The 13,123-nt window shown below is 39.4% G+C and overlaps 1 protein-coding gene across 1 annotated transcript; it reads left to right on the forward strand.

The window, feature by feature from the left end:
- Positions 1-2,965: 2,965 nt before the first annotated feature.
- LOC122282401 (WAT1-related protein At3g30340-like) lies at positions 2,966-5,448 on the forward strand. Its single transcript, XM_043094355.1, has 6 exons — positions 2,966-3,264; positions 3,541-3,603; positions 3,696-3,812; positions 3,940-4,354; positions 4,794-4,945; positions 5,107-5,448. The coding sequence occupies exons 1-6, from the start codon at positions 2,966-2,968 to the stop codon at positions 5,270-5,272; spliced, it is 1,212 nt and encodes a 403-aa protein (XP_042950289.1). The 3' UTR covers positions 5,273-5,448.
- The last annotated feature ends 7,675 nt before the right edge of the window (positions 5,449-13,123 follow it).

Below are 13,123 nucleotides of genomic sequence, written 5' to 3' on the forward strand. Positions count from 1 at the left end.
CTCTTCTTCGCTCTCAATCTTGTGATTGCCCCATTTGAGACTTGCAAAAAATCTTTAAGATTTGGTCCAGCTTGGAGCTCATCACAAACTGAGCCTGAAGATGGAGTTTGGGCAGAGTAATTTGCAGAAAAGGTTCTTGGTGCTTCAAGTTGGTAAGAATGGTTGAATCGATGGCGACATTGGAGCGCAATATGTTCGGCCTTATTGCATACTTGACAAGTGGGGCATTGAGCATTGTAGTGTTGGGAAGAGTTTGTTGCAAAGGGTGGTCTGCCACCACGACCATTGTAAGGGTAGCAACCTCAGCTACGACCTTGTCGTCGACCCCAAAAGAATCCTCGAACACATTGCTCTCGTGTGGAGAAATTGAAATTTGCAGATGGCTCAACAGAAGAAAGAACAAATTGGTTGGAGTGAGATAATCTTTTTTCTTAGATGAGAAGGAGTTGGTAATGTTCATGAGAGTAGATAGGTTCAACTCGTGTAGTGATAAAGGAGACAATGGACTTGTATAAGGATCCTAGTCCATTTAGCATATAGGTGACAAGCTCTTTGTCTGATAGGAACTAACAGTAGCAGCAAGAGAATTGGCAAGGAGACGCATTTTGCCAAAGTAATATGAGATTGTTTGCTCACCTCGTGTGAGGTTGGTGAATTGAAAACGGACTCAAAATTCTTTGGCCTAGGAATGGGAAGAAAACATAGAGGGGGAAGTCCATAGTTGATGGGTTGCGGTAGAGGATAAAACATGACCTAGAATGGATTCTGAGAGAGATGAGAAGTGTGTGCTTAGCACAAGCTGGTCTGTACGATGCCATGATTGGAAAGCTGGATTGGGCAGGGAGAAATTCTAATGGATAGAGATATGAGCCATCAGCAAAAGAAAATAAATCCTGACCTCGCAGGTAAGCTATAGTTTGCACCTTCCAAAGAAGGTAATTGTCGGTAGAGAGCTTGGTGGTAACAATGTGGGAGATAGATGAGACAACAAAGGAAGGAGGAGAGGGAGAAGGAAGGGAAGAAGAAGTAGCCATGGATCAAACTAACAATTAGTCGCTTTGCTTTGATACCATGTTAGACAATGTAGAAATAAAGGAATTTATCTCATTATATTTCATTGTATTGTAGTGCCTATATATACACGAAGGAAAGAATCAAAAAGAGAATAAAGTTTGTTACAAATGATAGTAGAAAATAACAATATATTTCCTCTACGGCTCTACTCTAGACTGCACACCAACTGTTTGTTTATTGTTCTACTCTTGTATGGCAAAGGATGACATAGGGTTATATAGCTTGATAAGGACAAGTTGTGTCTCCACAGAAGTAGATTTGGTTGTTTGGCAAATTTCAAAAGGGTTGCAAGGCCATCCATATGCCCAATAGCAGGCGGGGTCACCTGCCCTTGTGAGATTGGGCCAGTTCTATATGTGGCCCCCCACCCACATGGGTGCGGGGCCAGGTTGGCCGGCTGCCAACGCTAGGAGAGAATAGCAAGCCTAGTCAAATCGTACTACGACAGTAAACGATTTTATTAAAAAAATTATTATTTATCTTCCTTTTAATTATCATCCCCTCTTAATATTTTTTTGATGTAATGTTAAATGATTAATAAAAATAAATAAAATATGACAAATAGTTTTTTAACGAGTTAATGTCGCATTATTGGGATGGTGAGATAACGAGAAAGGTAAGGATGATTTTACTAAATAAGCAAGCCAAGCCATGGAGACAAGCCTGGCTGAGTATTAGGACGGGGGAACTCAGTCGGCTCAAAGGCAAATCTAGTTTCATATAGACCATGTGAGAAAAGAGAGAGTGGGACCTTGGTTTGTGCCACAATTAAGGGAAAGGCAGTACGTGGGTACAAAAGGGTTTGATAACGAACGGTCGTCCTTCAAAGTTGTTATTTGGCATATAGAATCATTTTCTTGTACTGAATGGCAATGGCCAATTCATGCAGAATAGTTGGAAAAGAGCAATCCTCCCATTGAACCTTCATCAGAAAGTTTAATATCATGTCATGGACAGTTGATATCGTTAAATATTATGTCATCCATGGCGATTGTAATGAATGCACAGAGCACCAGAATGTCTACTTTTTCCATTAAGCTGTAGGTTATTCTAAACAATAATCAGCACACACTATTCTTTTTTTCTTCTCCACGCGAAACATTTCTGGAAATTCATGAATAGAAAAATAAGAAAAGAAAGAGAAAAGAGATGTAGGTTCCATCTTTTTCTTCATTAAGCTTAGGTGGGAAATATCTACAGCTTGGCCTGCTAGATTTTGAAGCTCTCACAGAAGTGTACACTTGCTGGAATTTTACCTATTGTTAGAAAAATTAATTTGGTCTAGCACTTGATCACAATAGCGGTGGAAAGTGGATTAATTTCTCTGGTTGAGTTATCAAATTCAACAGTAAACTTCCGGTGATTTCTTCTCAGCTTTTCCAGTGCAGGATTTGACACATTGTTCGTGCCTCCCATCATGTAGAGATGAGGATGCTGTTCATGCTGTTTCACGGATGAAGTATTAGATGCTATGAGCAAGGGAGGCCAGGGGAACCCATTTTTACCGCACCCCCCCACTCAAAAGATGCCTAGCCAAGAATTTACGTATTTTTAAGAGCTATAGCCCAAAAAAGGCTAGGCCGACTTGAAGAACATTACCCCAATAAAGCCTATAAGAAATTGCAAATGGGAAACTCGTGGCCTATATGGATTCTAGCTGGAACTTTTGGAGAGTGAGATCATGGTTTATGCTTCATAATATTGTTTGAGCCTGCAAAAAACGATTCTCAAATACTCCACGGTTGGAAAGTATTGGTCAAAAGAAAGCCAAAAGAAGGGAATAAATCTTAAACTAATGTCAAAGTTGGTTGCTTAAAGCATTAATGTGATTTGAAGAATTTAATCTTGCTTTGAACCTACTTATTCGCAGCCTGTTTATTTAAAGCTACAAATGTGTTGGGGTGTTGTTAAAACAGGAAGAAAATTTGTGAAGCGTCATAGCAAAAGCCTCACTCTGCCCCCCAACCTTCCCTCCTTCCCCGTAGAGTGCTGCATAGACATTGCTATCATGAAGAGTTTTGAAGAATGGAAACCTTTTATTGTAATGATAGCAGTCAATTTTTCCTTTGCTATAGTGAATATTCTTCTCAAGAAAGTCCTTGACCAGGGAATGAACCATTTGGTCCTTGTCACATACCGGCTTTCAATTTCTACCATGTTCTTAGCTCCAATCGGCTACTATATGGAAAGGTAGGAAATCCTTAAACCTGATTTTGCTACTTTGGAAAATTTTTATCTATCAGTTCATTCCCCCCATGGCCAAGTCTCATTTTCATGCAAGATAATAAAAAAGCGATTCAATGAGCTGAACTATGACTTCCTGAGTGTAGGATCTAGGCCTGTTATGACTATAGGATCTAGACGGGCCTCTTCTGCAATAGATTTCTGAGCTTTGTTCACTTTATCCCTATTCTTTCCTTCTCCATTTTTTAAGTAATACATCACATAGACTAAGTTTGCTTGCAGGAATAGCAGACCGAAGCTTACACTTCGTATCTTGTGTTACCTCTTCTTCAGTGCAATCATCGGGTAATTAATTATATTCTTTAAGACAGATACATGGATTTTACCATCTGCAATTATCAGTATCATAACAATCATTTTTTTTTTTTTTTCTGTAGGGCATCCATTACACAATACTTCTTCCTTCTTGGAATTCAATACACATCTGCTACTTTTGCATGCGCCTTTGTCAACATGGTGCCCGTGATCACATTTCTGATGGCATTACCACTTGGGTATGAATGGTCGATCCTTTACAAGAATTCTCTATATATTGATACTGTCTGGGGAAAAAAGTATGTCGTTTCCATTGCAATGGTAGTTCTATTCACTCCTGTTACCTCTACTTATTTTACACCACAGGTTAGAGACTGTGAACTTGAAATGCAACGGTGGAAGAGCCAAACTACTTGGCACAGTGGTGTGTGTTGGCGGTGCCACACTGCTGACTCTTTACAGAGGAATGCCTTTGTTTGATCATTCTCATTCACAGTCTGCTACTCAAATCATGGGTCACGCTGTCAAGCTCAGCTCTGCCAAGAAAACACAGAGATGGACCATTGGTTCAGTAGCTTTGGTTATAGGAGTCCTGTTTTGGTCTTCCTGGTTTCTTTTGCAATCACCTATAGGAAAGAGATACCCCTGCCAGTATTCCAGCACTGCTATTATGTCCTTCTTTGGTGCCATTCAATCCGCAATCTTAAGTCTGTCCACAAACAGAAACCTTTCTGCATGGGTTCTCAAGGGAAAAATGGAAATCATCACTGTCCTGTATGCTGTAAGTATACGTTTCCTTTACTTGTGTCTTTTTTTTGTGGAAAGATTGGTGCTTGATGAGGCAAATGAAGTTTGGACTTCTTTTGACAAATTGAGAATTTTACAATCTGCACTAATTCAACATGTATTTTCATGAATATATCTGTTCACTCATTTTTTACCGGTTGCTAACAAAACTTTTGGTCCATGGGAAGTCATTCATATATTGAGACTACAGCACACAGAAAAAGTGGGACTTCATGTTTTGCGATTTTGTTGCAGAAAATAAGTTATCTCATTCTAGCTTTGCTGAAATCAGAGTTTTACTTCATAACTTTAAATGCATCTACTTTTTTCAAAGTTGTCCATAATCTGAGCTCGACAATATTAAGAAAACCAGTATTAATAATCTGCATGGCTTCTATTAAGTTGACGTGAGAATAAAGCATTGACGCATGCAGGGCATGATAGGATCTGGTTTATGCTATGTGGGTATGTCGTGGTGTGTTAAGAAAAGAGGTCCAGTTCTCACAGCAGCGTTCAGCCCCCTCATTCAAATACTGGCAGCCATGTTTGATATCCCCATTCTGCACGAGCAACTTCATCTTGGAAGGTGACTTATTCTCACTATTCACTACTTATAATTTTCTTCTTCTTATTATACTACGCCATCTTCTCCTGCATTAAATTGGTATGAATGCCAAATTATAAACAAATTAATGACTAGCTATTATTGCCAACTTTCTTCTGTACGTATGCACTCTAAAATGGCAGTTTGTTGGGATCCATCGTTGTGATTATTGGACTGTACATACTCCTGTGGGGTAAGAACGATGAGTTGAAGACATGCGTATCAAAATTAGCCCAAGAATCTGAAGAGGTCAAGGAACAAGATCAATCACAGATGCAGGTCATCGCAGTCTCCTGTGATTCACGGTGACATTTAAGGCAGATTTGCATAACGGTTTTCTCCATTTAATGAAATTATACTGCGTCCATCTCCTCCAAATTGTAATTTTTCTTGATACTTCTATACTTCGTGATCACTACTGCTTCTGCATATTTTCAACTTCGATATCTCAAGCAAAATAAAAACGAAGACACTTTTTTGCTTTCCCCAGTTGTGATAATTGCCATGGCCATGAAGCTTTCTGGTTAAAGAAAACTGTATATAATTTGGCGAAGAAAGTAGGACCAGGAATTTTCCAACAGGACCGTTGTATGGACTGAGAGACATTATCAAATTACAGTTTAATCTAAGTATTCGAATTTTGGAAACAACAAACCTGGTCATCATAATTAATAGATTAATTGGAGTTGTATATCCAATTACAGATCCAAATTTTTCAAAGTTTCTATCTCATAGGATCTACTTCATATAACTATCATCTTCTCCTCATACCCTGAAGGAAACTTGGCTCTTTTAATTACAAGATGATGATGAGATCAAAGTTAAAAATTAAATAAAATATTATTTTTTAATATTATTTTTATTCTAAGTGAAACTTAACCCCGTTTGAAAAATACGTATCGATGGTTTGGCTTATTTTATAATTGTAATGGATCCTAAATAATGAGTTGACTTATAAATAGTAGAAACGACTTTCACACTATCATCACAAAAATAGAAAAAGTTTTGGTCACTCTTCATCTCTTTGATCTTCTTCTGATCTATTTCTCTTCATCTCACAACCAACCAACCAAAGTCGCACCTTATTTGATAATCTCTCGATCACTTGTCTTTCCCTCGCTCTTTGTTTCCAGCTCTCTACCCATCAAATCCCAAAAGTCCAAGAACCATATTTTAAGATTTGATGGAAATTGGGAAATATTCATGAATTCACCAGAATATGCCCCACCATCCCATCATCTATATTTCTTCTGTCATTTTCTTTCTACACCTTCCTATTCCTGAATATTTGCCACCCATTTATCCTATTTTTCTTTATAAAAGCAAAAAAATAAAAAAATAAAAAGAAGAAAAAAACAGCGATCGTGACTCGTTTTTGGTAGTGGAGTTTCACTTTTTTTTTTTTTTAAGTGCATTGGATATTAGGTTGAGATGAAAATTAAATAAAATATTATTTTTTAATATTATTATTATTTTAAAATTTAAAAAGTTAAATTTTTTATTATATTTTATATGAAAAATTAAGAAAATTATAATGATGAGATTGAATAAAATACTTCTTGTGCTCAAACCGTGCATGCTCTGCTAGGTTTTACACTTCGTGTGGCGTAGACCTTTCATGGGCAATGATGAGCGACCCTCCGATTGCCTTTGGTAACGGCGGGTTAGAGCAGAATAATATGGCAGGGCCCCCTCTGGTGGGGCTGGAGCGTTCTACTGGAAACTCCAATGAGGCGAGCGATCGTAGGACTTTTGTGGAGGCACTAAAGCGGCCTATCCCTCCTCCAAAATTCAAAATCCCTATACGACATCCTGAGGTAATTAACGGTGAACTTGGCTTTGTTTTTTCAAACACCGAGATGGAGAGGGCTGCCAAGGATTTAAAGTTTGCTTTGATTCTAAAGTTTCTGAACACTAGACCATCCATTGATGTTCTGAGGAATCATATTATCAAATCTTGGGGGTTTAGTGAGGTGCCTATGATCAGCTTTATGGACGATTTTCACGTCCTCTTGCATTTAGCGAATGAAAAAGACTATCTCCATGGATGGGCACGTGAAGGTCGGGTGGTGGTAGGAGTGCAGTTCAGGCTCTTTAGTTGGTCGGTGGCGTTTGATGTTAAAAAAGAACCATCCATTGCTCCCTAATGGATTTTCTTATCAGGCCTTCATTTGCATCTGTATCGGTTGGATTGCCTCCAAAGTTTTGCTACCAGGTTTGGAAGATTCTTGGGCACAGATAACGCAACTATTTACCGAACTCGAGCCATAGGGATGAGGTTGTGCGTTAAAGTGGATCTCCGGGATGAGCTGATTGTAGGTTTTCCTATGATGGTTGGGAAAAACCAGATCTGGAAACCGGTTAGGTACGAGAAGCCAAGCTTTTACTTCAAACAAGGGCATACTAAAGTAGTTTGTAGAAGTGGTCAACGTCCTATACACAGCAATGCCGTGAATAAGCAAGGGAAGGTGGGTGGCAAGAAAGAGGAAAACATGACTTGGAAGGAAGTGGGACGGAAGCCTCCGATTGTTGAGATAACGAATGAGGAAGGACATAAGGCAGTTGAGTCTCAGGATAATGTTGAATCTAGCAATGAGGGGGTCAGCACAATGAAGAAAAGTAAAGCAATTGTGATAGTGAATCAGATGGCCCAGATGGAAGGCATGGATGGGGGGAGAACTTGCCAAGGGGAGGGGGGCTCGGTTACTCCATTATTTATCGAATCTATGTCAGGATCTCAAGCTAGAAATAGTCAAGCCATTGAAACTAATCTTGTCCCACATGTAGTCCTAGAACCTTGTTGTGTTCCTAACCGTGTTACAGAAGAGGTGAGAACATGCAAAGGGGATGGGGGTTGTATACCTCTAGTTTTTATAGAATCAATGCCAGGATCTCCAAATTGGGAACTGTCATGTCATTGAAACTGGTCTCATCCCACATGTTGCCATAGAACCTTCTCGTGTTCATAACCATGTTGTAGAAGAGGTTATTGTTCAAAATATTACGCATGAAGAAGTGGAAGAGATGTCGGGCAGGATCGAAGCATTGATGTGTCAAAATAAATTGGATGCTTTATTGGAGGAGAAAACAGTTCCGGCGATTGGTGCTACCAAGGATTACACCTCGAACCCTGGTGACTCGTGGATGGGGGAGGAGGGAGTATCCAATGAAGAAAGAATGATTGAGCCAAGGAGATCTAAGAGAGCTAAGGCTCTCCTCCTCAAACTTTTTAATGCTTGAAAATATTTTAGTGCAGAATGTTTGTGGGTTGGGCACTTCCAAGAGAAGGTTACGTGGTTTGATCCATAAGATGAAAATTTCAATTTTGGCAATTTACGAGTCATTTTAGGCGATTGAGAAAATTCAAAAGTGGGCATGTCGAATTGGATTTCACAAGTCCGCTTCAAATGTGGAAGAGGGAGGAGAAAATTGGCTTTACTGGACAGAGGATATAGAAATGGACTTGGTAGCTGTGTCTAGTCAATCCTTCACAAGTTTGTTCTCTCTTAACGGGTAGACGATTATGTTTTCTTTCATTTATGCAAAATGTTCATTGATTGAGCGTCGTGAGTTATGGGCTCATTTGAGCTGTATAAATTGCACAGGTATTCCTTGGGCTATTATGGGAGATTTTAACATTATTCATACTGACTCTGAAAGAAGGGGCGGGAACCCGAGATCCCGTCTGGCTATGAGTGAATTTAATAATTGCATTGAAAATTGTGGGCTATTAGAGTGGAATCTCTCTGGTAAACAACTTTCTTGGTGTAATGGACAACAGAGTCTAGCTCGTAGTTGGGCTAAGCTTGATCGAATCTTGGTTAATAATGTTTTTATGATCAAGTGTGGTGGTGCTGAGGCCAGGCTTCTCAATCGCAGTACTTCGGATCACTCACCCATTTTTCTCCAATTGACACATCCTTCCATAGGTATGGTTCGGCTCCCTTTTGTTTTCAAAATATGTGGTTATTGCATAAAGATTTTCTCAAGGTGGTTCGTGAGGCTTGGTGTGTGGAGACCCCAGGAGCTACCAGTCTGATAAAGCTAGCTAGAAAGTTAAAGAATAGGAAAGTCATACTCTGTGCTTGGAATAAAAATACCTTTGGCAGGGTGGATATCTACATTCGTGAACTTGAAGAGCGGATTGAAGTTCTTGAGGAAAGTCTTCAAAATGGCTTATCTAACCAGTTAGATACCGAATTGTTGAAGTCCAAGATTGAGTTAGACTCTTGGATGCAGTAGGAAAATGTGCTGCTCACTCAACAGGCTAAGAAAAAATGGATTCAAGAGAGGGATCGTAATTCTAAATTTTTTCATGCTGTTATTGCTCAAAGACATAGGAATTCGAGCATCCAGTCCATGCGAATTTTAGAAGACATAAATCTTTCTTCTCCGAAACATGTTCACGAGGGGGCAATGAAATACTTTGAGGAATTTTTGGGTCAGTCTGGGAATGGTGACACTCCTGATTTTTCATCTCTCATTCAGCCGTGCTTTTGTGGATAGTGATTGGGATGCTTTTCTGTCTGAGCCGTCGAAAGGTGAGGTCAAAGAGGTGTTTGCTTCAATTGCTTTAGACTCTAGCCCTAACCCTGATGGGTTAGGATCTACTTTTTATACTGCTTGTTGGGACTTCATCAAGCATGAAATCATTGCCGCGGTGAAGGAATTTTCCCAAGGTACAAGCTTGCCCCACTTCTACTCTTCCTCTTATATTGTGTTGATTCTGAAGGTGCCAAATCCCACGAGCTTTGATAAGTTTCGACCGATAAGCCTTTGTAATGTGATCTACAAAGTTTTTGCTAAATTACTGATTAGTCGATTATCTCCAATCCTTGGCAAGATTATTTCCTCTAAAAGGGGCGCAGTATCTTCCAGAATATTTCGTTAATTCAAGAAGTTCTTAAACTGCTAGATAAGAAGGTGGGAGGAGGTAATTTGCTTATGAAAATAGATATGAGCATGCAAGGCATACAACAGAGTGGATTGGTGGTTTCTAATGCTTGTCCTTCACTCTTTTGGGATTCCTGAACACTTTTACAAGCTTGTTTGGAATTGTGTTTCCACTCCTTGGTTTTCTGTCATGATGAATGGTACGTATAAAAATTTCTTTCAATCAGAGAGGGGTCTTCGTCAAGATGACCCTTTATCCCCTACCTCTTTATTCTGGTCTAGGAAATCTTTTCTTAGCTTATCTCCAAGAGGGTGAGGGAGGGGAGAATTAAATGTTTCTCTCTGCCTTCTGGTGCCTTTTTGTTGTCTCACCTTCTATATGCGGATGATATTGTGGTTCTTTATAATGCTTTTAAGCGCACGATTAGGGCTTTGATTGAGATTTTCCGTACATTTGAGACCTTGTTGGCTGATACTCGTTTCTCTCAGGGTCAATTCCATTTCACCTATCAGGGAGCTCCTATAGTGGATGGCAGGCTCAAAGTTTCCCATTTTAATCCTCTTATGGAGAAAGTCGCGAAAAAACTGGCGAGTTGGAAAAATAGATTGTTATTGCAAGGTGGTCGTTTGATACTCTTGAGGCACATTCTCACTAGCATGCCTATTTATTTGCTTTCAGTGGTTCACATGCCTAATACAGTGAAGAGGACAGCATGTTTGCCACTTTCTTTTGGGGTGATAAGGATGGGAAAAAGAAAAGGAATTGGAGGGCTTGGAAAAAAATGTGTGTACCGTGTGAAGAGGGGGGGTGTGGGTGTAAGGGACCTTGATGAGGTTCAACACGCTATGTTCCTAAAGTTCGGCTGGAAACTTTTGACACAGGACTCTCTTTGGGCTAATTGTTTCCGTGCTAAATATGTGAAAAACAATCATATTTCTCTACTTCAAGATAGACGGCTTGGCTCTCAGTTTTAGAATAATGTTCTTAAAGGCATCCCGTTGCTACTACAGAATTCTCAATGGAAAGTGAGGGAAGGAAAGGGTCTCTCTTTGGTATGATAAGTTTATGGAGGCTGGATCCTTATATACAAGGGTGAATCACATCTCGGAGTCTCATCTTTGCATGCAAGATTTGGTGGTTCGGAATTGTTGGGGCGTGGATAAACTTAATGCTCTTGTTGGTCCTCATCTGGCAGGTGAGGTTATGGCTTCGGTTGGTGGGGTGAAAAGTAAAAAGGATGTGTTGGCATGGACCGTTGATAAACATGGTGAGTTTTCTACCAAGTCAGCTTGGGAGATTATTCATGTCAAATTCTCAAAAATTGATGGTGCAGCTTAGATCTGGAACAAATGGTTGCCCGGTAAGATATCTATTTGTATGTGGAAAGCTTATTTTAATTGTCTAAGTGTGGATGATCAAGTCCACAAACTTGGTATTTCAGTCGTCTCTTGTTGTAACTATTGTGAGAACTGCCAATGTGAAGATCTTAATCATGTCCTGGGTAGTGGAGAACCTGCTAGTGCCCTTTGAAGGAAAGTGTCTGCCGAGATAGGGTTTCCATTTGTGGCTATTCTAAATTGGAGGGAACGTATTTCAGCTTGGTTTTAATGTGCTACACGTCAGACCCAAGTGGGGATCCTTACTGGATTACTTCCATCTATTGTTGTGTGGAGATTGTGGCAACGTCGCTGTAAGGCCCAGATGGAAAATAGGAGGGAGTCCGTGAATAAAGTTTGGCACTCGATTAAATTCTGGGTGCATGTGGTGATGGACAATATTTCCAAATTTGCTAAGCTAAGTACCGGGGATTCTAGGCTTCTTGCGTGGCTTGAAATCCCCCCTATCCTTCCTAAACAAAAAAATGAAAGGGTGGTTTGGTGGTCCAAGCCGGCTCAAGGCCGTGCCAAATTGAATGTGGATGAGAGTAGTCTTGGAAATCCGGGGAGTGGAGGTGGTGGTAGAGTGCTTCAAGACAAGGATAGTAAACTTATTTTTGCTTTCTCAAAACCTTTTGGGCCTTGTACTAATACTAAGGCTGAACTTCGTGCCTTGCTTGAAGCAATACGTCTTTGCAGAATTGCCAGTTGGAGGGAGGTTGATATCGAATTGTGATTCTCATGTGGTTGTTTCTTGGGTTAATTCCAAAACTTACTTGCTTTGGTATTTGTGGGATTTTTAGGACCAAATTGTTGATCATCTTGAGGTGATGATGTTGAGTGCAACCATTGCTTCCGGGAAGGGAACTTTGTGGCAGACTCCTTAGTAAATGAGGGTGCACAAGGTGTGGACATGTTTTACTTGGATATTCAGAGTCTTCCTCTTGATATTAGAGGTCTTGCTAGACTTGATAAATTGGGTTTAGCCTACATTCATATTTAGTTTCGTTGCTGCGGCTCGCTCGTGTATTTCAGGTTTGGTTTATTGCTTCATTTGATAGACATGTTTAGAGATTTTTCTAGGCAGGCTTTAGAGGTTTTTTTCTCTAGGCTTGTTTAGTGGTTCTTAGGTGTGTTTAGAGTTGTTTCTATCCTGTTTGAGTGGTTTGTGTTTGGGAGTGTTTGTTTCTTTTATTTATGAAACTTTCGGTTTTGTTTTTTCTTGTTCTACAGTATTTTTCCGCCACAAGTGAGGGTTATTTAATACACTTGATACAGAGTCACTATTGGACATGTGATTACAGGCCTCTTTAAAACTAATAATAATAATAATAATCTATTTTACTTCTCACCCGCCCCATTTAATTCTGTAGGGTTGGGTTGGTATAGACTCGAATAAGTTCCACAAGAATTATTGAGGCCCATGATACATATAAGATTAGCTGCGGGGAATTATTTTTGGGAAGTGTTTGGTTTAGGGGAGAATGTGGGAAATGGAAAGAAAAATAGAGATGTTAGAAGATTCTCCTCAAACTGCATTACTCTTGTCTGTTTGGCTCAATTACGTACTTCACAAAAAATGCCCTATATATATACTATCGTTGAAGAGTTACACTGAAAAGAAAGTTAAATGATTTTGGTTTAGAATGATAGCTATGAATTAAGAAAATAGCTTATTAATGGAACACACGATCTTATTAATATTTTTTTTCTATTTTTTTGCTTCAAACAAACAGAATACAGAGTGATGGTAAAGCAGCACCAAACCAAAAAGGAAATACTTTATTATATATTGTTTTTATAATTATAGCAAAGACATAAAGCTTCTTAATATAGCCCTTCCGACCTCTCCTGGTCCCTGCATTTTTATTATATATATTTTTTAGGATT

Source organism: Carya illinoinensis, chromosome 11 (assembly GCF_018687715.1).
Source record: "Carya illinoinensis cultivar Pawnee chromosome 11, C.illinoinensisPawnee_v1, whole genome shotgun sequence".
In the NCBI taxonomy this organism is placed as follows: domain Eukaryota; kingdom Viridiplantae; phylum Streptophyta; class Magnoliopsida; order Fagales; family Juglandaceae; genus Carya; species Carya illinoinensis.

What these genes read in the sequence shown, in the direction of transcription:
- LOC122282401 (XM_043094355.1), top strand. Translation starts at nt 2,966, where the DNA reads ATGTGTTGGGGTGTTGTTAAAACAGGAAGAAAATTTGTGAAGCGTCAT. An exon ending in ATCGGCTACTATATGGAAAG is followed by an intron (nt 3,265 to 3,540) that starts GTAGGAAATCCT and finishes GTTTGCTTGCAG; the next exon opens with GAATAGCAGACCGAAGCTTA. An exon ending in GAGCAACTTCATCTTGGAAG is followed by an intron (nt 4,946 to 5,106) that starts GTGACTTATTCT and finishes CTAAAATGGCAG; the next exon opens with TTTGTTGGGATCCATCGTTG.